The following is a 25,050-nucleotide window of genomic DNA, read 5'->3' as shown; positions in this document are numbered from 1 at the left end:
GCTGGTTATAATAGCAGCTCCCAAATTTTCCTAAATTGATTAAAATTGTGCCCTTCCCAAGCGACATCATCGTGGAGTAAATTAATCATATGGTTGGACCAAATATAAATAAACAATGGTCTTTTCCTGTAATATACCAATGTTAATTATGTAAAGAGAAGCACAAATGAAGAAAAGACATCATCGAATTTTCAGTTAGTTTCAGCAAACATTTTAATTTTCTCTAAATCATTAATAATATTTGATGCTATTAATTGTCATTTGGCTTTAAAGTTCTATCCAAGATAGCTCTTGGGTTAAATTACAGTTTGCTTCCAAATTAATTAAATATGAAGTATAATAAATGCATGCCTAGATTTTTCAGTTATTGTGGTACCTTTGTTACTTTATTTTCAAAAGATGATCCAGCAAAAGAAAACAATTCTCTGGGAAAGAAAAAGCAGTATATTAATACATATTTTCCCATTTGTTGACCTTTTAAATTACCTTAAATATGTAGGCCAAATAATTTCATCCAGGCGCTAAATGAACAAAACTAATTATATTAGTTTTAAATCTGTATTGGAAGAATACTGGTAAATTCAAGTTTCGCTACACATATTTATCTGCAGATTACCGTATTAAATTATGCAACAATTTAGATACTCAAATACTTAAATCTCAGTTTTAAACTCATTGTTTATGTCTGAGTGTATATTTCTATTTAATCTAAAATCACTATCTTTGCTTTGAATGAATTTAGTGTGATGTTAATTGTATTGCTAAATCACACATCATGTAAAAATTAAGGCATGTATCTCAGGAGGTGGACGATATAACCACCATCTGGTTTTCTACACTCAGATGTCATCTCCTATTAACTATACATAAACCAGCACTTTTGCAGTTGTCAGAATGAAGTTGTGATCAAATCTAAAGGGAGATATGTGGTGATAAGTAATCTCCAAATGAAGACAATGAGTAAAAAAAACCAACAAGACAGGCACTTTACGTGCAATTCTCTTGAAGGGGCGGGTGCATTTTTTTTTTACAGATATTATATTCCTTTTCCATCTCTCGGTCTTCCAATACATCAAATAAGCGAGTTCGGTATTCCGACTGCGCATGCCCAGGTCATAGGTTACTCGCCATAAACATTGTTGGTAACTGAGCAGCTGAACCTTCGTTTCATCTGTATTTTCCAGCTTTGATTCTCCTAGGGAAGAAAATACTGCTTTCAAACTGAATTAGTTGTATTTTTTGTTCCTTTACATAGCTACGATGATTTTGTCGTTTTAATTTTTTTATGCTTCAGTGAGTAAGTGAGGGTACAGACCCACGTTTCGTCCATGCTCGGGGTCGGGTCTCCGGCGCTGCGGGCGCTGTTGAGTTGCTTGGAGGCGGCCGGAGATGTCCAGAGTGGCCCTGGACTTGCAGCCGGCACAGAGGGGGGGGGGGGCGCTGTCTCGGACTCGGCTCTGCTCCAGCTCCCGGGGGGGGGGGGGGGGGGGGCATCGGCTGCGCCTCTCCTTGTCGGTTGACTGCCGGTTGGCCCCCTCGGGGAGGGGGGGATTCCAGTGGCGGTTTGGCAGCGTTTGTGGTGCTGGGCACCCGGGTTCGATCCTGGCTGCGATTGAGGCACGGGTCTGTGTGCGTGCAGCAGCCGAGTATCTCTCCCCTGTCTCCCACTCACATCTGCCATCTCTCTCTCGCTGTTACACCCCGCTCTCCTGCTACCTGGCACCCCGTTCCTCAGATTAAATATATTTTTACACATAAATTATGAATAAAGATAAGAATTTATACAGTTTATAAAGGCAGCGCTTCATTCGCTTTTTCTTTATGGCGAATGACCTTTGACAAATCCCATGATGCCTTGCGTTTTTCGGAATACCATACTCGCTTATTATTATCCACTGCATGCGAAAGCATTGAATCTTTGACCAACTGTTGGACTGAGCACATTTGTGGTATCAGTACTTAATGGATGGTGCATTAGAAGTATAAATGTATTTGGCTCATACACCTTAACCTTCTACTTGCGTTCATCAAAAGCATTACATTTTGCAGATTAACTAATGATTTGTCTGAACAGAAGATGGCAGTGCATTCTCATATGGTTAATTGCTATGTTAGAATTATAAAAAAGTTATAATTTGTCATATTCTACTTGTTCCTCCTACCCACTTAACATTGTTTTCAAATATTAAAGCTTATTAATTATTGTAAACAAGCTTTTGCTGGAAATATAAACATGTTTGTTTTAAAACTGGGAAAATGCCAACTTCATTATCTGTCCCCTCTTGACAACATCTCTGCAATATTATTCACAATTATGTTAGTTTTTAGAACATTTAATTAATGTCACACAGCTGGAGAGAGAAATTAGTTCATTAAAAGTTCACATAAGTGCATTGAGAGAAGATAAGAAATGTGTGACCCAGTCAGTGCAGCAAAACCACAAATGCGACAGACAGTTTTTATAGCACTCGGTGAGTCAGAGAGAGATGGAGGAGGGAAAACTTCTAAAAGAAAACAAAGAAATGGCAGAAAAACAATGTAAGTATTTTGTCTCAGCTAGCAAAGGAAGTGGAAATTGGTGAAGTGGGCGTAGAACAGTTAGTGGAGGCTATTATTCACAAAAATAAAACAAAAGAAGTGATACAAACTTCTGACAGAGAGATCATCAAAGATGTACAAACCAAGAAACTAGAAATAAAACAATAACATCTCTGATTTGAATGTGGCAAAAAGCTAACCAAAGTTTCAAAGGAATTAAAAGCAAATATTGGCTAATTACTAATCATTGAAGAATTATGAAAGCAGTTAGTACAAATGTTTAAATTAAAGGTCAGGAATTCAAGTATTTTAATTTAAAGAAAGAATAGATAATATGAATTTTCAAAAATGAATTAATAAATATCATCAAAGAATCATTGCAATGGTAATGGCCCATGAAATCAAGAGGATTACAGTCAATTAAATAAAGAGATGCCTAGAGGCCATAAAGCTAAAGGGTAGTTGACATAATGGCGTAGTGTTTCACAAGGGGCTGTGTTGGGGCTGCACTTGTTTGCTATAAACATAAATGAAATGGAACTAAAAATTAAAGGCATTATAATTAAATTTGCTGAGAATACAATTACAGGTGCACAACCTTTTATCCGAAAGCCTTGGGACCAGACACTTTTCGTAATTCGGAATTTTTCGGCTTTCGGAATGGAAGATTTTTAGCGTAGATTTTAACGGCTGGCTCAGTGGTAGAGTGCTCGGCTCATATCCGCAAGGTCGCGAGTTTGCGCCTCGATCCCGGCAGTTACTCGATCATGAGTTGAGTCTTCAATGTAGTTTTTTCTTGCAGAATAGGAGAGAGTAGGGAGGGTTAGGCTGGGATCATTCTCTGCGAGATGATCTTAGTGCGGAAGACAAGTGTAGGAGAGGTGTACTACTGTGTGGGCAGAACTTTGGAAGTGATTGCCCACCATTCTCAAAAGCCGCTGTGTCTCCCTGTCTCTGGGATAGCAGGGGGCGATCAAACAGCACAATACCCCCCTCCCCCTCCAACTCCAGAGGAACCCGCTTCCCGATGGGCCGCTACGGCGACAAGTGGCAGTTCGCCCACAGCCCGAGCTGCGCCCCCTCATCCGCAACCCGGGTTCCTCTGGAGTTGGAACGGGGCTGGGCTGGAGTTGCTGTTGGCTGTGGGTCTCTGGGATCTCCGTGCTTGCAGTGGGCCTGGGGGTTGGTGTCCCGTTGGTCCTGACGTCTCCGGTGACTGGCACCGACCTGCTAGCATCGCCGAAGTGAAGACAGTGCAAAGCCCCCGCGCCGGTGCAATGGGCGGGGAGCTGGAGAGGGGAGGGAAGGGGTCACACACATGGCCGGGAAGCAGAGGGGTGTAGGTGGGGTGAAACTGAAGGGAGCGACAATCTGCTGCTGCCTGCCCGCTGAGTTAAAACGTTCCCACGGTAGACTCACGATACACTGTGTATCGTGAGTCTACCGTGGGAACTTTTTAACTCAGCGGGCAGGCAGCAGCAGATGGTCAATTATTAACCCTCCCGCGCAATATACCCTCACCTTCTCTTTTATGAATGGGGATTTAGTTCCCCTTTCTTCGAGGACCGACCGGAGGTTCCGCTGTCACCTCTGCGGGCCGCCCTCGGTGAACGTCTTCAAGGACCTTTCTTCAAGGACCGAAAAAATGTCCGGTATTTGGAGCTTTTCGTTATTTGGAATTTCGGATAAAAGGTTGTGCACCTGTACTGTCCATTTGTGGCCTACAGAATGAAATGCTGTAGGAGGACATACAGGTTGACTAGATTAAGCAGCATAAAACTGCTACAATCACTCTCAAAATATCAAGAATAAGAGTTAGAAAGAAAATTAATTTAAATGGTACGATTATAACAGGGCCTAGAGTTATAGTGTGCAGGGACCAACGTTTAGGATCAATGTCAGGACAGGATTTGATCACTGATCAGGACTGATCAGGACTGTGGTTATTGGGGCACAAGGAGATGGAAGCATGCTCCAAGTGAACTGCAAGGTCAGGAGACAGATGCTGGAATTTTGAGCAAAAAGCAAAGTCCTGGAGGAGGAAAGTAGATAGATGAAGATTTGGGTCGGTAACCTTCTTCAGACTGATAAACCTGAGGGGAGATAGCGGGTAAAAAGAGATGAGGGAAAGGAGTGTGGGTAGAAATAGCAAGTTATAGGTGAATGCAGGTTAGAAGGGGTGATCGGCAGATGGTGGAGATGATAACAAAAATTAGAGGTGAAATGGAGTCAAAAGAGTGCAGATATGGCGACAAATGTAAAAGTGAAAGGGGGACAGCAGGTGGAAAGGGAACAGGGGAAGAGGAAAATAAGGGATGGGATAGGGAGAAGAGCAAACTGAGGAGGAAAATGAAACTGGGTGATGGGGGCGAGGAAGAAAGGGGTATATGAGGGAGGTGGGGAGGGGGCAACGCAGGTAAGTAGGGGGGTGGGTACCTGAAATTGGAGAATTCAATTTCATGCCATTGGGATGTTGACCACCCAAGTGGAATTTGGGGTGTTGTTCTTCCAGTTTGCATGTGGCCTCACTCTGATAATGGAGGAGACCGATAATAAAAAGATCAATATAGGAATAGGAATAGAAATTAAAACAGCTCACAACTGGGAGTTCCAGCAAGTCTTGGTATAATTATGGGAATTATGTATTATGAATTGTTTACAAGGCAAAGACAGATGGGAAAGCAAGTTTGAGGAGGACAAAGAATCTGTAAAGAATATAGAAAGGTTATGTGCATGGAAAAACATTAGAAAAAAAATGTATAATATAGGGTAGTAAAGTTATTGACTTTGGTAGAACAGAAAACCAGAGTACATGCTGTTTAAATGAAAAGAGATGACAGAAAGGTAGACACAAAATGCTGGAGTAACTCAGCGGGTGAGGCAGAGAGAAGGAATTGGCGACGTTTCGGGTCAAGACCCTTCTTCAGACTGATGTCAGAGGAGGGGGCGGGACAAGGAAAGAAAATAAGGGGAGACAGTAAGACTAGTGAATTCTTTCTTTCCATAGACGCTGCCTCACCCGCTGAGTTACTCCAGCATTTTGTGCCTACCTTCGATTTGCCAGCATCTGCAGTTCTTTCTTAAACAGAGATGACATAAAGCTGCTTGAGAAAGGACTGGGTGTTTTCACCTATTAAACATACTTATAAAGCATAATATTCATTCATAACAATCCATTTCTTCAGAGGTTAATTTTGTTACCTCAGTTTCTCTTTGTCCATTAATGCAGATGTTTCATTCTGTGGCGTTGATTGAGAAAACATTTCCTCTTGTCCCTTCTAAACACAGATTTATTCAACTATTTGAGACATTCAGCAATATAATAGATCAACATGATAGAATTACAAAATATAAACTATCTATAAAAGGAGAAGGAATACTGATATAGGTGTTTTTTTCCCTATTAATTCAAGGGATATAAGCATAGCAGGCTGAATGAGTATTTAATTTCCCAACCCTAATTGCCCCTGAGAAGGCAGTGGTAAGCTGCCATCTTGAACCAGTGCAATCCCTGAGGTTTGGTATATCCACAATGCAGTTTTGGAAGGAGTTCAAGGTGAAGAAACAGTGATATTTCTGTCATGATGGTGTGTGGCTTGGAGGACAACTTACACCGTGGTGTTTCCATTTTTTTTCTGCCCTTCTTCTAGCTGGTAGAGGTCATGTTTTTCAAAGGTGCTGTCTAAGGAGTCTTAGTGAATTAGTTGCAGTGCATCCTGCAGATGGTACAAACTGTTGCCCTTGTGTGCCCGTGGAAGAGTGAGTGAATGGTTGTGAATGGCGTGCTTTTCAAGTCAGCTATGGTATGGCGTCCTGTATGGTGCTGACCTTCTAGAGTGTTGTTGAAACTGCACTCATCCAGGCAAGTGGAGAGTATTTCTATCCTGACTTCAGTGTTGTAGACGGTGACCAGGATTTGGGGAATTAGGTGAATTACTCACTGTATGATTCCAAGGCTATGACCTGCTCTTCTAGCTACATTATGTAAATGACTACTCCAGTTCTGTTTCTGGTCAGTGATAATCCCAGGGTTTTGATAGTTGGGGATTTAGTAATGATAATGCCATTGAATGTCAGAGGATGATAATTAATTTTCATTTGTTGGATATCTTCATTGCCTGTTTGTGCCATGTAAGTTAGCACCTCCAATATCCTGTATGCGTTATGAGTCAGCATTTGGAGGCACCACCTTACTAAAGCATTTTAAAGCATGACTAAAATGCAATAACTTCATAAATCACTCGAACTCACCATAACTTCTTCAGCTTGCCGCACCAGTTCAGCTGTTTTTGCTTCCAATTCTGCATTCAATTTCCTAATTAAATATGACATGTTTTATTAAAAATAGGCAATGAATAGCTACATTAAAATATAACCTAATGAAGAAAAACATACGTACTTGTACTCTTCTTCTTTAGTGAGTAAATCTGGAGGAACTTTCTTTGCTGAAGCTGATGGCAGCGAGCCAGATCTATTAGACATTGCTTTCTTCGTCTAGTTTCAAAAGAACACATAACCAATACAGAAAAGTTATTTTAAAAGTTAATATTATAACTTTTTTTGTATCAGTGGCAAACGCTGAAATTGATTGATCAAACAATCAAGAAAATATTGAGACAAGCAATTGGCAAAAATGCTGTTAGGTTCAATTTGTTCTGGTCTATTACAACAAACACTTCTCTGGATATATGGAAAACCACTCACATCCTAGTTCCATACACTTCATCTTAGAGAGTCCATGATCATATAGTAAAACTGCATTAAACCGGCAAGCTCATGGCTTTGGCGGTGCTTTATCTGGCAGATTTTCTGGAATACCAGATGTTATTTTAATAATACTCCAACACACATTTAATTCAGTTCTTCACAAAAAAAAAGATGTTACGTGGTAACGTATAGTGAACACTGTATGTTTAAAAGGAGTGTGGGAAATAGAACTAGGTATGTTTTAATAGAGCAAAGGAACAGGGTCCCCAGTGAGTGAGCAAAGAATGAGGAAACTAAAGCTTTGGCAAATGGACAGAAAACATAAGAAACAGGGTCACAGCAAGCAACGGGGAATGCAGACACCTGGTCCCAGGCCCCATTAAATAGTCAGGAAGCATTGGAATCAGGACCTCATGGAGAGGACCGGGAGCACTGGAAAGTGGACAAGGAGAGCAGCAAACATCACCTTGTGAGTCAGATGCCAAGCCAGTGGAATTTCTGAATAACCAGAGAGCATTTGATCAGATTTTTACTGTATCAGGGATACTGTTTTAATATTGCATGTGCATTATTTAGTGTGGTGCACTACTGAAATGCTATTTTTCAAATGAGGTGTTTTGAAGAAGAGCCTTTTGAGTATCCTTGCCAACATTTGTCTCACAAATGACAAATAAAGCAGATAAATTGATCACTATTTTTGCTCCCACTCCTTTCATTATTGGCTTTTCCCTGTTATAATTGTGACTAACTTCCATTTGTGCAATGTCTATAAGGTAATAGAGCAACAAAACATTTGCATTATCAAGTGAGAATTTATGCTGAACTACATTAGAAGATATTAGGGCAGATAACAATAAAACGTGGTCAATGGTGGATTTTAAGGGTGAAGTAAAGCGGAAAAGAGAGGCAAAGAGATTTAGGGAGAAAATTCCAGGGTGTAAGGCTTGGCAACTCAAGGCTCAGCTTCCAACAATGGAGTGATTCAGGGTTGATCAAGAGGAGAGAATTGGAGAACTGCAGATACCTTAAGGTTACTGACTGGGAAATTAGAGGGAATGTTGAAGCTGAAGATAAGATTAACAAGATTAGGATTTTATATCAATTTGCATTGTTATATATTTTATATGTTTAATTTATGGGGAAATAATGTAGATCTGCAAGTGCAGGGGTGATCAAAAGACCTAAAAAATAAGATAACAATGACTCATTTACCTCAAAATAATTTCCTGCCCAATTCATAAAACCCTCAAATTTATTTATCACAGTTTTGCATGGAATTGTAATGAAGTCTCCACAACAATTCAAAATGCAAAATTTCAAAGATTCACCATGCGCTGAGTGAAGAAACCTTTCCCCCCTACCAGTGCTAAATGGCCATCATCTTTATTCAGAGACTGTGAAGCCTAGTTCCAGAATCTGCACCTAAGGAAAATATTCTCCCCAAAGCTATCCTGTCCAGCCCTCTGAGAATTTATATGTTTCAATATGCGACCCCCTCATTCTTCTAAACTATACTTTCCCTTTACATGATAGACCAGTGAATCTTCACCAAACTCCCTCCAAAACAAACTTTGTTTTAGGCAAGGAAACCAAAATTGTACATATTACTCCAAATGTAATCTCACCAAGGCCCTATATAATTTAAGAAAACATATTTAATCTTTGAGTCCTATCCTTTTCAATTGATAGCCAGCATATAACCTGCTGCATCTATAATTCAGAGAGAATTTAGATGTAGGCAGAAGAGTTTTGTATGACCTTTACTTTTTGTAAAAATAGGACAGCCAAGACTGCAATAATTAGATAAGTCTTGAGGTAACAAAAGCATGAATGAGGGCTTCAGCAAAAGAGCCGAGGTGTGAACAAAACAAGGTATAAACTATCTGTGTTTGTGATGGCATTGACATATATAATGAAGTGAAGCTCAATGGAGGTGGAATATGATACCACAGTTGCAAACAACCTGATTGAAATTGCTTACAATTGCGTACAAGAGGAATGGGGTCAGTGGCTGGAGAGCAATTTTTTTTGCCAGGTTTAAGTTTCAAGAGTACTCAATGACTATAAACCGTTTGCTCAAAGAGTTCAATAGAAGATGAGTTTTTGATAATTGACTCACTTAACTACCCAAACTTATGAAGCAAATACAAGTAATCACCAGAAAGAAAAGTATCGTTATTATGGAAGAAAATAATCTCAAATGTGTTCTGTGCCTATAAGCCTGTGCTCGTCATGTTTGTTGAATTGCTGAAACCTGAGCTGCTGTGACTACAATTATTTTTTTAATGATCAGCAGATAACTGGCAATGAACAAAATCCTAATACTGTACACAATAACACATGTCGGCCAGCGTCCAGATGCACATTAACCCCTGCAACTCCCCTGACCCTCAGAATCAAAGATACTAGAGGTGTCTTTGCTCAGAATGAAGAAGTGTCACGACCCGAAACGTCACCTATAACTTTTCCCCAGAGATGCTGCCTGACCCGCTGAGTTACTCCAGTATTTTGTGTCTTATCTTCAGTGTAGTTCACAAGCTGGTCCTTTCAATGGAAGGGAACGGCACCGCCTCAATGGCGATGATGCCCGAGTCCTCCCTCCGGTCAGACCCTGTGCGGCAATGCCCGGGTAAACGATCAGAACATATCAGCGAGTGAACCGGTTTCTGGAGAATGAATCCGAGCCCCTCACTGCCGGTGCAAAGCCTCCATCCCTCCCCCCGGCCGCCTCTCACCGAGCTCGCCGGCCGTCGCCGACCCTCCATGGCGTCGCCGCCGCCCGGTTTCCAGGGCAACGAGCTGGGAAACAGCGCGAGGTTTGTGGAGGGCGCGATGGAGACTCGGTGGAGGCCGGGCCCTGAGGTGACGCCGCCTGCAGGCCGGGCACAGGACACTTGTAGACGCTGGTTTACACCGAAGACAGATGCAAAATGCTGTAGTAACTCAGCGGGACAGGCAGCAGCATCTCTGGAGAAAAGGAATGGGTGAAGTTTCGGGTCGAGACCTTTCTTTAGACTAACAGTCAGGGAAGAGGGAGCCAGTTCATTGGCTATATTTAAGAGGGAGTTAGATGTGGCCCTTGTGGCTAAGGGGATCAGAGGGTATGGAGAGAAGGCAGGTACGGGATACTGAGTTGGATGATCAGCCATGATCATATTGAATGGCGGTGCAGGCTCGAAGGGCCGAATGGCCTACTCCTGCACCTAATTTCTATGTTTCTATAAGGAAGGGTAAGGTGCGAAGACGACAGATCAAAGCAGACGATGCTAAGGTAATGTATAGGACGGAATTGCAGATGCTAGTTTACACCAAAGATAAACACAAAATCCTGGAGTAACTCAGCGGGACAGACAACAACTCTGAAGAAAAGTAATAGATGACATTTCAACCCGAAACATAGAAACATAGACAATAGGTGCAGGAGTAGGCCATTCGGCCCTTCGAGCCTGCACCGCCATTCGATATCATGGCTGATCATCCAACTCAGTATCCCATACCTAACTTCTCTCCATACCCCCTGATCCCTTTAGCCACAAGGGCCACATCTAACTCCCTCTTAAATATAGCCAATGAACTGGCCTCAACTACGTTCTGTGGCAGAGAATTCCACAGATTCACCACTCTGTGTAAAAAATGATTTTCTCATCTCGGTCCTAAAATAATAATAATAATAATAATGGATGGGATTTATATACATAGAAACATAGAAATTAGGTGCAGGAGTAGGCCATTCGGCCCTTCGAGCCTGCACCGCCATTCAATATGATCATGGCTGATCATCCAACTCAGTATCCCGTACCTGCCTTCTCTCCATACCCTCTGATCCCCTTAGCCACCAGGGCCACATCTAACTCCCTCTTAAATATAGCCAATGAACTGGCCTCGACTACCCTCTGTGGCAGGGAGTTCCAGAGATTCACCACTCTGTGTGAAAAAAGTTCTTCTCATCTCGGTTTTAAAGGATTTCCCCCTTATCCTTAAGCTGTGACCCCTTGTCCTGGACTTCCCCAACATCGGGAGCAATCTTCCTGCATCTAGCCTGTCCAACCCCTTAAGAATTTTGTAAGTTTCTATAAGATCCCCTCTCAATCTCCTAAATTCTAGAGAGTATAAACCAAGTCTATCCAGTCTTTCTTCATAAGACAGTCCTGACATCCCAGGAATCAGTCTGGTGAACCTTCTCTGCACTCCCACTATGGCAATAATGTCCTTCCTCAGATTTGGAGACCTATATAGCGCCTTTCTAATACTCAAGGCGCTTTACATCGCATTATTCATTCACTCCTCAGTCACACTCGGTGGTGGTAAGCTACTTCTGTAGCCACAGCTGCCCTGGGGCAGACTGACGGAAGCGTGGCTGCCATTCTGCGCCTACGGCCCCTCCGACCACCACCAATCACTCACACACATTCACACACAGGCAAAGGTGGGTGAAGTGTCTTGCCCAAGGACACAACGACAGTATGCACTCCAAACGGGATTCGAACCGGCCACCTTCCGGTCGCCAGCCGAACACTTAGCCCATTGTGCCATCTGTCGTCCCAAAAAGACTTCCCTCTTATCCTTAAACTGTGACCCCTAGTTCTGGACTTCCCCAACATCGGGAATAATCTTCCTGCATCTAGCCTGTCCAACCCCTTAAGAATTTTGTAAGTTTCTATAAGATCCCCCCTCAATCTTCTAAATTCTAGCGTGTACAAGCCGAGTCTTGAAACGTCACCTATTCCTTTTCTCTAGAGACACTGACTGAGTTACTCCACCTTTTTTTTTGTCTATGATAAGGAAATGTAGTATGGTTCAAACCAGTCTGAAGAAGGGTTTTGGCCCAAAACGTTGCTTATTTCCTTCGCTCCATAGATGCTGCTGCACCCGCTGAGTTTCTCCAGCTTTTTTGTGTACCTAGTATGGTTCATTGTTGGCTTCTTCTTTTGTGGCGTGCACAGCCTAAAGTTGTTGGACAACGTGTTCTATTTGATCTTCCGTTTGTGCACGTCTAGTTGATTGCATTAGTCGAAACAGGGCAGACCACCTGAAGGTTGCAATCTTCCACCCCATTTTTGGCTGAAGGGAAGGTGACAAGGACGCATACAATCAGTAAAATTAATCAGAAGGACAGTAAAACTAGTCGGAGAACCAGGATGGGGGAGGGACGGAGAGAGAGAGAGAAAGCAAGGGTTACTTGAAGTGAGAGAAATCAAATTTATACCGCTGGGTTGTAAGCTGCACAAGCAAAATATGAGGTGCTGAGGTGCAGTTCCTCCAATTTGTTCCGCAAAAGTACCAGACGGCACTCGTCAGCACAGCTGCAAAGATGCATTGATTTTTCCGCAGCTCGTATAGGTTAAAGAGGATTAGAGATGATGAGTTGGGATAATAGACTTCCATGAATAGTATGTAGGAGGCATGATCAGTAAGTGCTCAGATGACAGGAAGATTGGTGTAGTTGTGAATAGTGTGGAGGGTAGTATTTAGCTGCAGATTGTTATTGATGTGTTGGTGAAATGGGCTGATAAATGGCAGATGGAGTTCAATACAGATAAATGTGCAGTGATGCATTTTGCGAGTACTAATGAAGCTGGGACATACACCTTGAATGGGGACCAATGAAGAACAGAAGGGAGTACAAGTTGAGCAACCCTTGAAAATGGCAACACGAGTAGTTAATGTGGTTAGGATAGCATACAGTATGGGATGTTGGCCTTCATTAGTCCGATGTTGAATATAATTCCATTGGCTCCATTTGTGTCCTGGCTCATCAACGACCTGACTTGACGACCACAATATGTCAGGCTACAGAACTGTGCCTCGGACATGGTAGTGAGCAACACGGGGGGGCCCACAGGGGACAATCCTCTTTCCCTTCCTGTTCACCATCTACACCTGGGACTTCAGATATCTCAGACTCCTTACACCTGCAGACATTTTTGGATGACTGCAATTGTGGGCTGCATCAGTGAGGGGAGGGAAGATGAATACAGAGGTGTAGTCAATGACATTGTTGATTGGTGTGGGTTGAATCACCTGCAGCTCAACACTGACAAGACTAAAGAGTTAGTGGTGGACTTTAAGAGGAGGGGAACAACCCTGTCCCCATTAACGGTGTGGATGTGCAGTTTACCAAGGAGTACAAATACCTTGGAGTGTACCTGAACAGTAAACTGGACTGGTCCAGGAATGCTGAGGCCCTGTACAAGAAGGGACAGAGCCGGCTATACTTTTTGAGAAAGCATGCTCCTTCAACGTCTGCAGCAGGATGCTGCAGATGTTCTAACAATTGGTGATAGCCAGTGCCATCTTCTTCGCTGTTGTGTGCTGGGACAGCAGGGTGAAAGCCGCGGACGCCAACAGGATTAACAAACTCATCAGGAAAGCTGGCTCCATCCTGGGGGTTGAGTTGTATTCATGGGGGGTGCTCTTGGAGGGAGGATGTTTTTACACTGTGGAGCATCTTGGACAATACAACTCACCCCCTCCATGACACACTAGTCAACCTGAGGAGTACCTTCAGCAACAGACTGGTTCCACCAAGATGCAGCACAGAACGCCACAGGAGATCTTTTTCTCTTTGGCTATCAAACTTTACAACTTTACAACTCCTCCCCTTTATGTCGTGGGGTAGACTGACTCCCATCAAGGGGAGTCATCACCCGTTCCTTCTCTCCAGAGATGCTGCCTGTCCCGCTGAGTTACTCCAGCATTTTGCATCTATCTTCGGTTTAAACCAGGATCTGCAGTTCCTTCTTACACAACTAGTTATTATTTCGGGTTGAAGACCCATCATCTGAACTGAGAAAGAGAGAAAGCAAGTCCAAGGCACAGGGAAGGTGGGGGTGGCAATGAGTGGAACAAAGGTAATAGAGTGAAATCCTAGACAAATTTGAATGGATGGTTAAGTTCCTTTGTGTGTGTGATATGATGCTAATGTGAATTCTGTGTGATGTTGTGATATAGTCTGGCCTACTGAAATGTGCTGAGCAGGCCAGAATATACAAATGATGGTGGTTGGGGTGGGTGGGGGGGGGGGGAGGTGGCTAGAGGAATATCAAGCATAAATTGTCAGTCTCGATATCTGAAGTTGGGAAATTCATGATTCGGTCCTGCAGGCTGCAACATGTTCAGGCAAGAAATTAGGTGTTGTTCCTCATGTTTACGTTGGGTCTCAATGAAGCAGTGCAGGTGGGTCAGACAAAAGGGTCTGAGTGGGAGTGGGATGGTAAATCTAAATGGCAGGTGACCAGAAGTTCAGGCCACTCCTGTAGACAGAGTGCAGGCACTCCATAAAGCTTTCACACAATCCCCCACTGAGGGAGGGTCCCTGACCTGAAACATTAATTGGCCTCTGATCACTTGTGTGATGTAACACAAATTAAATAATTTACTGCACAACTTGCAAGTAAAGTGTCGGTACTATTGGATCCAGTTTCTAGGCTTACATCTTGTGGGAAGGGATCAAAAGCTTGGCAACAACATGCGTCCCAAATGGATAAAACATTTTAGAATTTAATTGAATTAAAATATATTTCCTTTTTTTCAAATTAGAAATGCAGTTTAATAAAGAGTTTTTGATTTTTGATCATACATGATATAAATGATTGCACACTACTTCAATTTCTATAATTCTATCAATCCTTCCAGAGCTCAGACAATGCGTCATTACAATGGATGAAAAGGCAACCAGTGTCTTATTTAAGGCCAAAAGCTAGTGTGCCTAGTGTAGCAAGGACTGGTGCGGAGGTTGGGAAAGCTGACATTTGTGAAGAAACATTATGCAGCAATAGGTCACAGACTTTTATTTCCTCAGATCACTGAAACAATTCAACTGTATGTTTTGCCTTTTCTTCAACTCCCTGGTTGAAGTTTCTCTGTTTTCTGGAAAGGTGTGGGAGTTTTCTGAATGCCAGTAAACCATGAACTAAATTGAGGATGGAACATTTTTGAAAATAGATAATAGACAATAGGTGCAGGATTAGGCCATTCGGCCCTTCAAGCCAGCACCACCATTCAATATGATCATGGCTGATCATCCACAATCAGTGCCATGTTCCCATATCGCCTGACTCCGCTATTCTCGCCATATCCCCTGACTCCGCTATCTTTAAGAGCTCTATCTAACTCTCTCTTGAAAGCATCCAGAGAACTGGCCTCCACTGCCTTCTGAGGCAGAGAATTCCACAGCTTTACAACTCTCTGGGTGAAAAGGTTTTTGCTCATCTCTGTTCTAAATGGCCTACCCCTTATTCTTAAACTGTGGTTCTGGATTCCCCTAACATCCAACATGCCTAACGGCCAACATGCCATCAACTTACTTCACTGCCTGCTGTACCTGCATGCTTACTTTCAGTGACTGATGAATAAGGACCCCCAGATGTGAGAATCTGAGAAAATTACTTTGATTTTTTTCAAGGTTGTGTTTTTTTAAAAACAATTTTTGCTTGGTGGAGACTTGAAAAGGAAAGTTAAGGTAAAACAAGCCAACATTGGATTGGATACATTACTTCCTGAGAACTAAGACATGAAAGCAGGAATTGACAGTATTCGATGAAATTTTGGTTGATCTTCCAGTTTCCATGAGGATTTTTTGTGGATTTGTTATTGAAATTTGATGCCAGATTACCTTGGTACATTATGGTCTACTCCTTAGTTTTAGTAAACATCCAGTGGAAGAACATCATATTCCCTTGGGACTGCCATATTGCAGGTCCTGTCATTGTGGAAATGTTCCCAGCAATGGCACGAGGGAATAGAACTTCCGCCAGCCTTCAAAACTGTTGATTTAAAGAATCAGGCAGAGGGCAAGAATTGCTCAGGTGAGGACATTCGGAACTGTCCCAGGATCAGGACATAGTGTTGTGTTTTTGGAGGTGTATTATGTTCTCATGTGCCCCCCTCCTGACACCTGACTGAAGTTGTAACTTTGTCTCCCAAATGTGAGAGAGAAGTCTCAATGAAGGTATTGCAAGCAGCGTTGTCAAAGTATGTCAGCCACCCTCCCTTCCCCTGTTTTATTTTGGTCAACATTTCTGGTATGTTCAAGGATTGCTACCGATATATGTAAATATAGGGGTTACATCCTTGATTCATTTCAAAGCTATGAAGCTCTATTTAGTGCAGTGAGCCTAAAATAATTCCATTTGGAAATTTTAAGAGCTGCTTTGAAAACAAACTGCTTTTACCTAGAATGTATCAGTGCTGTGTCCCTTTGTCATTCTTTTAGGAAAGAAATTTAAAAACATGGGAAAGGAATGAATTTGGCTTTATATAGGCCAAGGGACTATGCAGCTGCCATGATCAGTTAGTTGCCTAATGCTTAATTAACAAAATAATCAACGGCATAAATGACATTTGTGTGTGTTTCACATGTTTTCAATTTGTGTATCTTTTTTGGAGTTCAAAAGATCACACTGAATATAGCCATATCTGATAACTGACGAGACTAAACAAAACTGGCCATTTGAAGATTAGTTTCATATGTCAAACACATTGCAGCAATGACATAAACATTTCTTCATTTTCAGCACAAGTAATCGGCATGAATTATAAAACTAACATATGCAGTGCCTAAACAAATTAATGGGGATTATCTGAATTAAGGTGCATACATCAGGCTGGGACCTGCCAAGGAATCTCCCTTTTGTATCACGATGCTGCAGAACAAGAAATGCTGTTAAAACCTGGCTGGGATGTGTGTGCCTAACATCAGGCACGCTTCAGAACAATGTGACCTAATTTTTCCTGGCAGCAATCTAAACAAGGGTTGTATGGGGAATAACATCATGTTTAGGGCATCTGATGCAGAATCTGATTGAGCTGCACAAGGGCGATGTATGGCAGTTAGTGTCTAGTCAATGATGTGGATATCATTGTAAATGCATTTCAATCTGGGAAATGTCAGCTTTTATGTCTGTTGGTAATATCTTACAGTTCCATTAATTAATCAATCATCATCATTCTCTCATGGTCAAGTATAATTGTCTCCCAAGGCACGTCTCATCTTTGAGTCTGAAGATAGCTGATGAAGCTGATCTGGTGTGGCAGACTGCTGCAAATTGGACAAATATTTCCGTTCAGGTGGGTGGATTTACTGATCTGAGTCACAATACACCATTTCACCACTTTTCTATTTTATGTATATTGCAAAGTACTTTTGGTTCAGACTGGTTTATGTATATTGCAAAGTACTTTCAGTTCAGTCCAGCCAAGTTGCATCGTTGCCCCAATACTTTTCTTAATCTTCTTGATGCAATGGTGCTTCTCAGGTGGAATGAAGCTAATCCATGGGACAAATGGGATGACAGATGGCACAATGGGCTAAGTGTTCGGCTGGCAACCGGAAGGTAGCCGGTTCGAATCCCGCTTGGAGTGCATACTGTCGTTGTGTCCTTGGGCAAGACACTTCACCCACCTTTGCCTGTGTGTGAATGTGTGTGAGTGACTGGTGGTGGTCGGAGGGGCCGTAGGCGCAGATTGGCAGCCACGCTTCCGTCAATCTGCCCCAGGGCAGCTGTGGCTACAGAAGTAGCTTACCACCACCGAGTGTGACTGAGGAGTGAATGAATAATGCGATGTAAAGCGCCTTGAGTATTAGAAAGGCGCTATATAAATCCCATCCATTATTATTATTATTATTATTAAATGAGAAACTTTCCAACCATCACCACTTCCACTCCAGAACCATCCAATTCCCATTACCGAGCTGCAGTGCACAGATAATGTTCCACATGCCCACATTCAGAGAACAAGCTCCAAGCCATATTGTTGTTCGCTGACACATGAGAGAATGTGCTTTATACTTAAAATCTGCAAAGGACCATCGTCAAACTATCCCAACTGTGCATCACTGCCTTACAATAATAAAGACTTGCAATGGGATCCTCAAAGACATGGATGGCTTTCTACATCTTGTATATATGTCTTGGGCACTTTCTATGTCTTGGGCACTTTCTCTGAACAATGACATTCATAGATTATAAAATTGATGATTGTCAGCACAGCGTTTGCATGTCTGAGGAAAAAGCAGTGTATGAAGACCAAGGCCTTAAACCCAGTACAGTGGTTTGGTTGACTGGGCAGCAGTTACCCCGCATTTCTGTTTGCTTCAGAGACTCAGGTGACCTGGAGAGATATAGTCAATGCTCTGCCTGAAAAATTCTCCAAACCCTTGGAAGAATTAGCATATTTATGTCAGCATCCTATTCCAGATATTAAGATCCTAATTAAACTCTGCATGCGTTATTGGTCATGCCATGCTATAGCCACTTCAGTTTTTGCAAAAATGGCCTTCTCGACTGAGCGCAAACCTGGTTTCAAGGTGCAGTCCCCCAGTTCAGACAAATTTAGTGGCAAGCTGAATTTCAGAGGTGCAGTAAGTATGCCTGCTCTGGAGGCTGTATATAATCCAATCAATTTCCCACAATGAGAGAACACAAATATTAAATGCATAATAACAACATAGAGGGAGAGGGAGAGAGGACAATAAGAACAGAATATAAACACAGAGAGAAGGAAATAAAAGAGAATGGTAGAGAAATAATGACCTAAATTAGCATCCTCTCATTTTGAATTAACTTAAAGTGCTCCATGTAAAATAAATTACTTTGAAATATAATGTTGTTATTTTAGCAAATGCCATGCTGCAATAACAAGATATTGATTAAGGAAGGGAGATTCATCAGAACAATGAGATAACTCACTGCTCTATGTTGAATATTCCCATAGGATCTTAAGCATCCCCTTAAATAACTGTAACAGACAGACCAAACCTCAATTTAATGTTTCATATGAAGGGCAATGCGTCGTACATGCAGTGCTGTATAATGTTGTCACCTGAGATAAAGCACTCAAGGAAGAGAGGCATCGTTATGTTCCACCTATAAGCAAAGCCACAGGAGATTCACTATCATAGTTTAAAAATAATTTTCTTTCCATTACCAGTGTAGATGATATCATTCAGCAATGAACTGATTACATAAATTAGGATCATTTTTAAACAATATTCATATAAAGAGCATATTTAAATTGTCCAATATTTTAGATGTTGCTTGATGTTTGCAAAAGTGAGCTTTCACTCATTAATTTCACAGAATAAATAGACATCTGAAACAGACTATAGGGCCTCTTGGAGAATTTGAGTGAACCATAACTGCATTTTGTGTGAGAATTCCTGTATATTCATTTAGGAATTAATCTCAATTCATTTCTTAAGCATGTCTTAAGGGTATGTGGCCTGAATTTGAAGGAAGAACTTTCAGATTCTACCAAAGTCCAAAGTCATTCCACTCTACAACTATTCCAGTTGTGGAGAGGGGATGACACTCTCTCTCTCTCCCCCCCCCCCCCCCCCCCCCCCTCCCCTATCTTTCCACATCCCCAATCCTTTCCACTCGTCACTTTAATTTCATGTTTCATGTATCTTGTGTTTTATGACTGTTGGCAGATCAATTTCCCTCCTGGGATAAATAAAGTTGTATCGTATTGTACTTAATCATACATCATCACTCTGGTGCTCTGCATTTTGGGAGAGATATCAAGTTTGGAGGGATACATAACCTGATATTGAATAAATTATGACAGGGATTTAATAAATTGTCTGATCATATAATACTTTGTAAGGCTCGACAGTGCACAAGCTATTTTCATGAATGGTTCAATTCCTAAAGTACAATTTTTCAAATTTGTTCTCTTTATTCCCAGGTAGAACAGAAATTGGAGAGAGAATGATCACAAAAAGGTTTGTTTAATGTATTTTTGGTAACTTAAAGGGACAAGAAATTTGTTGACATATTTATATTATTCATCAACATTATTTCGTTAGCAGTAGATGTCGATATATTAGTAAAAAAAATGTACTTTTGAGAAAGGAAAAATAAATGATTTAACACGATTCACATAAGAAAATAGAAGCAGGAATAGGATCCCTAAATCTGGCTCGCTGTTCATTAGGGTAATGGGTCGGGTTGTGTTGCTGATAACTTTGGACTGCCTGTCTCCCATGGTATCGCAACAGTGACAAGGACTGAATCAGTGCACAGCTAAGGCTCCACTTTTGAGGACGAGCTGTGTGCAAGATATCGGTAAGTCAAGTCGAGTTTATTGTCATGTGCAGAAGTACGGTGATCAATGAAATATCAGTGCATGGGATCCAGGGGGCCTGAGGTACCAGAATTATGTAGCATTTCAAGGGAGAATCTTCTGTGTCCCTTCCTCAATATTCTTGATATAAGATAGGAATCACAATTATTTACATTAAAATTCCCTTCCTGAAGTTGATCTTTATTTTTTATTTTACTTCATTTCCTCGTGTTTTGATGTGTTAACATTTTTTTTTAGTTTATAATCTATTTACAGCTATTTTTAATAGTTGGTCTCCCTGCTTTAAGAGAAGGCAAGACTTCACTCCCTGTGTCTCCCACACACAACTCCTTTCTCTTATCAAAGACTGTCAGAAGTGGGGCCTCAATGCTACACAAGTGAGGCTCAGTTGACCTTGAGGCCTGACTGCACAATGTTACCTAATTCACTTCCAGGAGTGGACAGTCATCTATTCAGTCTTCCACACCTGGTCCAAGTTAATGCAAAGGCGAAGAGCCATGAGTGCTGAGTTAGGGAGCTGGAACAAAATCAGATAATCCTCTAGTTATCTTTGCATGCTGGAATATGTTGATCTCACCCAGGAATTGTGATGCACATCTGCTTCTTGGGGAAGGCCAGGTCGACAAGCCAAATCACATGGTTAGAGCACATAGGATCCAGGGTAAGATGGCCAAGTAGTGCAAAATTGGCTTGATGGAAAGAGACTGAGGGTGTAGATGGAGGTGTGTTATTCATATTGAAGGCTTTTGATCAGTGATGTGCCAATGAGATTCCTGCTCGGTCCACTGTTGTTTGTTAGTTATATTAATTAACAAATTAGATGACAATGTTGTTAAAAGAGTTAACAAGTTTGGAGATGCCACCAAAATTGGTTATAGTATGGACAGTGAAGAAGGTTTTCTAAGATTATAACAGATCTGGATGAATTGGGGACATGAGCCAACAAATGGCAAATGGGATTTAACTGGGACAAGTGTGGGGTGTTGCATTTTGGTGAGTTAAAACAGCAGGACTCACACAATTTTTATAATTTCATCAACTTGAGATACCAATCAGAAACATTCTAATTAGACATAAAGTCCTGGAGTAAGTCAGTGAGTCAGGCAGCATCCTTGTTAAACATGGATAGTGATGTTTCAGGTCAGGACCCAAAGCGACACCTATCCATATTTTCCAGAGATATTGCCTAACCCGCTGAGTTACTCCAGCACTTTGTGTCTTCTCTTGTAAACAGCACCTGCAGTTCCTTGTTTCAACATTCTAATTAGATTGTGTTTACAGACAGTGACATTAGCAGAGCTTGGTTGCACTCCCTTGAGATGAATCACTTAATGCACATTGCTTAAATTCAAATCCCAAGGCAAAAGGATTACCTTAACCATTCGATTTTAATGTGTAATATGTTATTCAAGTAATGAAAGAATTGCTCATAAAAAACTTGGATAATTGGAAGCTGAACAATAAACTTATGCTATTATGTTTTGTTTATTGCATTGTGGAAAATATTCACAGTTCGTTTTGCCAAACTAGTAAAGAACTTCCTTTTGTTTTTTAAGGTTAATGTTAATTATAGTCTAATAATCGTTTCTGATAATGCAGGCAAACAAAATAATGGCTTCCTGAATCTAACTGTGTGCGGGACAACTTAATTTTTTTCTACATGGTTAAATAATAAAAATTCCAGCTGGAATGTTCATCCCCAGTGTTTGAATGGTTGCATAATTTATAAGTACAACAAATCATGTGAAATTTAATGCAATCAAATAATAAAATATTTGTGAGAATTTTTTAGCATTATTGTTGAGTCTAACACCAGATTGCTCTTCTACATTTAATTTAGCAAATAAGTGATATGGTAACAGACTCCTTTAGTTACTGGAGTAGCAGCCTTAGGACTGGAGCATTTATTGTGAGTCTGGATGTTACCAAAGCAGCTATGATTAAATGTGATCGGAAATTACCATAATGCCTGGCCTCAGTAACTAACTACTGGATTGTCATAAAGTCACATCTAGATGATAAAAGTCCTTCAGGGAAGGACGTGTAATATACCATCCTTACCTGATCTGGCCTAAATATGACTGTGGCAATGTGCTTGACTCTTGACTGCTTCCTTAGTTTGGTCCAACTTGGGATGGGCAATGAATGCTGACATTACAAGCATTGTAATGACTCAACAAAAAAAAAAATGTTGGTAGCCTGGACCCAACCACCAGAATATGAATATCAGGCCTAGTTAAGGTATCCCATTTACAGTTGTGGCAAGAAGGTTATAAGAGATGCTGTGGTATTTGTTTTCTAGAGGTAGATGGCAGCCCATTTATGGACTGCAACAAGATGATTAAATGTTATCTAGAATACCCAAACAGCTGGTTTCAGTACCTAACTACTGGATTGTCATAAAGATACATCTGGATGATAAAGGTAACTGGAGTAACTATTTAATTTTAAACTCTTCTCTGAGTCTGTTGAAGAATGTTTTTAGATCATGCATATGTCCAAGCAACTGCCTCAATTATTAACCAACAGAAAAAAATTTACATTCATCCTTCGTCAACTACAGAGAACAACAAAGGATTTATATTAAATTCAAAGGGTAGGCAGGACATACAGAATGACTTGATCAGATGGTTAAGTTATGTCATCTAAATGGAGAGAATATCTATGTTTTTTCTCATGAATTGTCCCAAATAATAACAGGGTAAGAATATTTATAGCCAATTATCTTGCAAAAGATGTTCCGATATGGAGTAAGGAAACACAGTTCTGAAGAAACTGAATCCAAATGTAAATGATGGGGAACCAGGATTTATTAATTTTTAATAGAAGCATCAATGCCAAGGACAGACAGTGACAGCTTTACAAAGGACATGTTATAGCCAAAAACAGCAACATTCTTCTCATAGATATCAACCAGCCAAGATTAACAACTAAAAATAGCCATGTATGATGCTTTGCTACTATATTATTTAATCTTGATTTTGTTTCAATATGTTTCAGATTCTGACCCACACAAAGAATAACCTGAAGTCAAGTAATGTTCACTAAAAGGAGGCAATGGACATTATAACAATCTAGTGTTTTATCATGTATTATTAATGCAATTAGAAGAAATGTTAGTGGTAGTTCTGTTAAAACTAGTTAATGATTTGATTCTGTTATAAAATGTTAGTTAGTTTAGTTAAAGCTTTGAGTTCTGGTATACCTGGTGATAATCTTGATCATAATTTAAGTTATACAGATGTGTCTGTGTGAAGTATCAACTACTACTATGTTCCCTCTTCAATCTAAGATTTTTCAAAATCAGAAAATATAAAACGATGCTGCATTTTTATTCCACAATGCACAGGAGTGATATCAGTGCATCGCAGATGCTGGTATTTTAGAATACATTGCCTTATAGAGACACATTCTGTTCTAGGTACCTACATGAGTGAATACCTATACACAAGTAGGTATTAGCGATCATATTTGGATCTGCATTGTTCACTTCCTCACACTGTCCTGAGGCATTATGCATGTTCATTCCCTCAAAATAAGGGAATGGATTTCACACCAGTGGGCCACATGAGTGGCAAGAATGTGGGGTAAAATTGCGATTTGGTGCGTAGCCTCTGAGAATGTCAGATGAAGTTTTTTGCACAGTACATGTATTGTTCATATTTATTACTTGAATAAAGTCAATTTTGAAATATATTTAAAAAAATGTTCATTGCCAAATAACAATTGTTGGGAATAAAAGGCACAAAGTGCTGGTGTAACTCAGCAGGTCGGGCAGCAGTGCATCTCTGGAGTAACATGGATAGTGATGTTTCAGGTCGGGATCCTTCTTCAGACTGAGGCCACCTTGAGTCTGAAGAAGTGTCCCAACCTGAAATGACCCTCTGAGTTATACCCCCACTTTGTATGGTTTTTTTTAGACCTGCATCTGCAGTTGTCTTAAATATCTTATAATATAATTTTTTTAATATACCTTTACACTTCATAAAGTGTTTGTTTGGGGATGTGGGGTGTTACTCAGATGCTTTAGATAGATAAATAAACTGTACAATCTGACAATGGATGTGTCTAGAACGATTCAACAAGATAAGAACTCCATAGTATTACCCTCATAGCCATGAAAATATCAATACTCAAATTTTCACTAAATTAATTCCCAATAAATAGGTTATGGGGAGAGGGCAGGAGAATGGGTTTAGGGGAGAGAGATAGATCAGCAATGATTGAATAGCGGAGTAGACTAGATGGGCCGAATGGCATAATTCTGCTCCTATCACTTATGAACTTATAAAGCACAGCTTGGCCATGGCACCTCGAGTTAAACAGAGTTAGTGAAGCTTAAATAACGTCTGGCCTATGCAGATCTGAGCCATCTCTAAATATTGGATCGGGACTGAGCGTGGAAGGGACCTTAAACATGGATCTTAAACATGTGCTAAACGTGATGAGTTTGAACCTTTCTGTTGGCCTCGATTCATTTATAGAGAGCACACAAAGGAGTTCCCATGCTTGAAATCATTGAGGCTTGAGTATTTCCTGCTATTTTTTGAGAAATTTGCACTGTAGTCAAATGTCCCTTCCAAGCATGGTTGCAAAAATAATATTTACCAATAATAGGAGCTACCCACTTTGATGGTAAAACATTCCTTGCAAAGCTGTCGTGAGCAGCTAAATACAAACTAGGCAATAACATAAAGGGTGGCACAATGCTGCCAC

At 40.9% G+C, this 25,050-nt stretch overlaps 1 protein-coding gene and 1 long non-coding RNA gene across 2 annotated transcripts in view; one reads left to right on the top strand and one right to left on the bottom strand.

Annotated features, from left to right (window-relative positions):
• The window catches only part of tex9 (testis expressed 9), a 34,797-nt gene extending 24,580 nt beyond the window's left edge, over nucleotides 1–10,217 (bottom strand). The window contains exons 1-5 of the mRNA XM_033050083.1: nucleotides 9,981–10,217; nucleotides 6,938–7,032; nucleotides 6,790–6,853; nucleotides 5,740–5,816; nucleotides 377–425 (exon numbers count right to left, since the gene is read on the bottom strand). Of these exons, the coding sequence (XP_032905974.1) occupies nucleotides 377–425; nucleotides 5,740–5,816; nucleotides 6,790–6,853; nucleotides 6,938–7,032; nucleotides 9,981–10,010 (315 nt within the window). The 5' untranslated portion in view covers nucleotides 10,011–10,217. The remainder of the gene's footprint in view (nucleotides 1–376; nucleotides 426–5,739; nucleotides 5,817–6,789; nucleotides 6,854–6,937; nucleotides 7,033–9,980) is intronic.
• A 248-nt stretch (nucleotides 10,218–10,465) lies between these two features.
• Nucleotides 10,466–24,030, top strand: LOC116991547. The gene is made up of 4 exons (XR_004416821.1): nucleotides 10,466–10,516; nucleotides 17,226–17,313; nucleotides 19,936–19,972; nucleotides 23,335–24,030. It is a non-coding gene; the product is annotated as an uncharacterized LOC116991547 (long non-coding RNA).
• Nucleotides 24,031–25,050: the final 1,020 nt, after the last annotated feature.

This window comes from Amblyraja radiata, chromosome 34 (genome assembly GCF_010909765.2).
Source record: "Amblyraja radiata isolate CabotCenter1 chromosome 34, sAmbRad1.1.pri, whole genome shotgun sequence".
In the NCBI taxonomy this organism is placed as follows: Eukaryota; Metazoa; Chordata; class Chondrichthyes; order Rajiformes; family Rajidae; genus Amblyraja; species Amblyraja radiata.
This window is presented reverse-complemented; position numbering and strand designations above follow the sequence as displayed.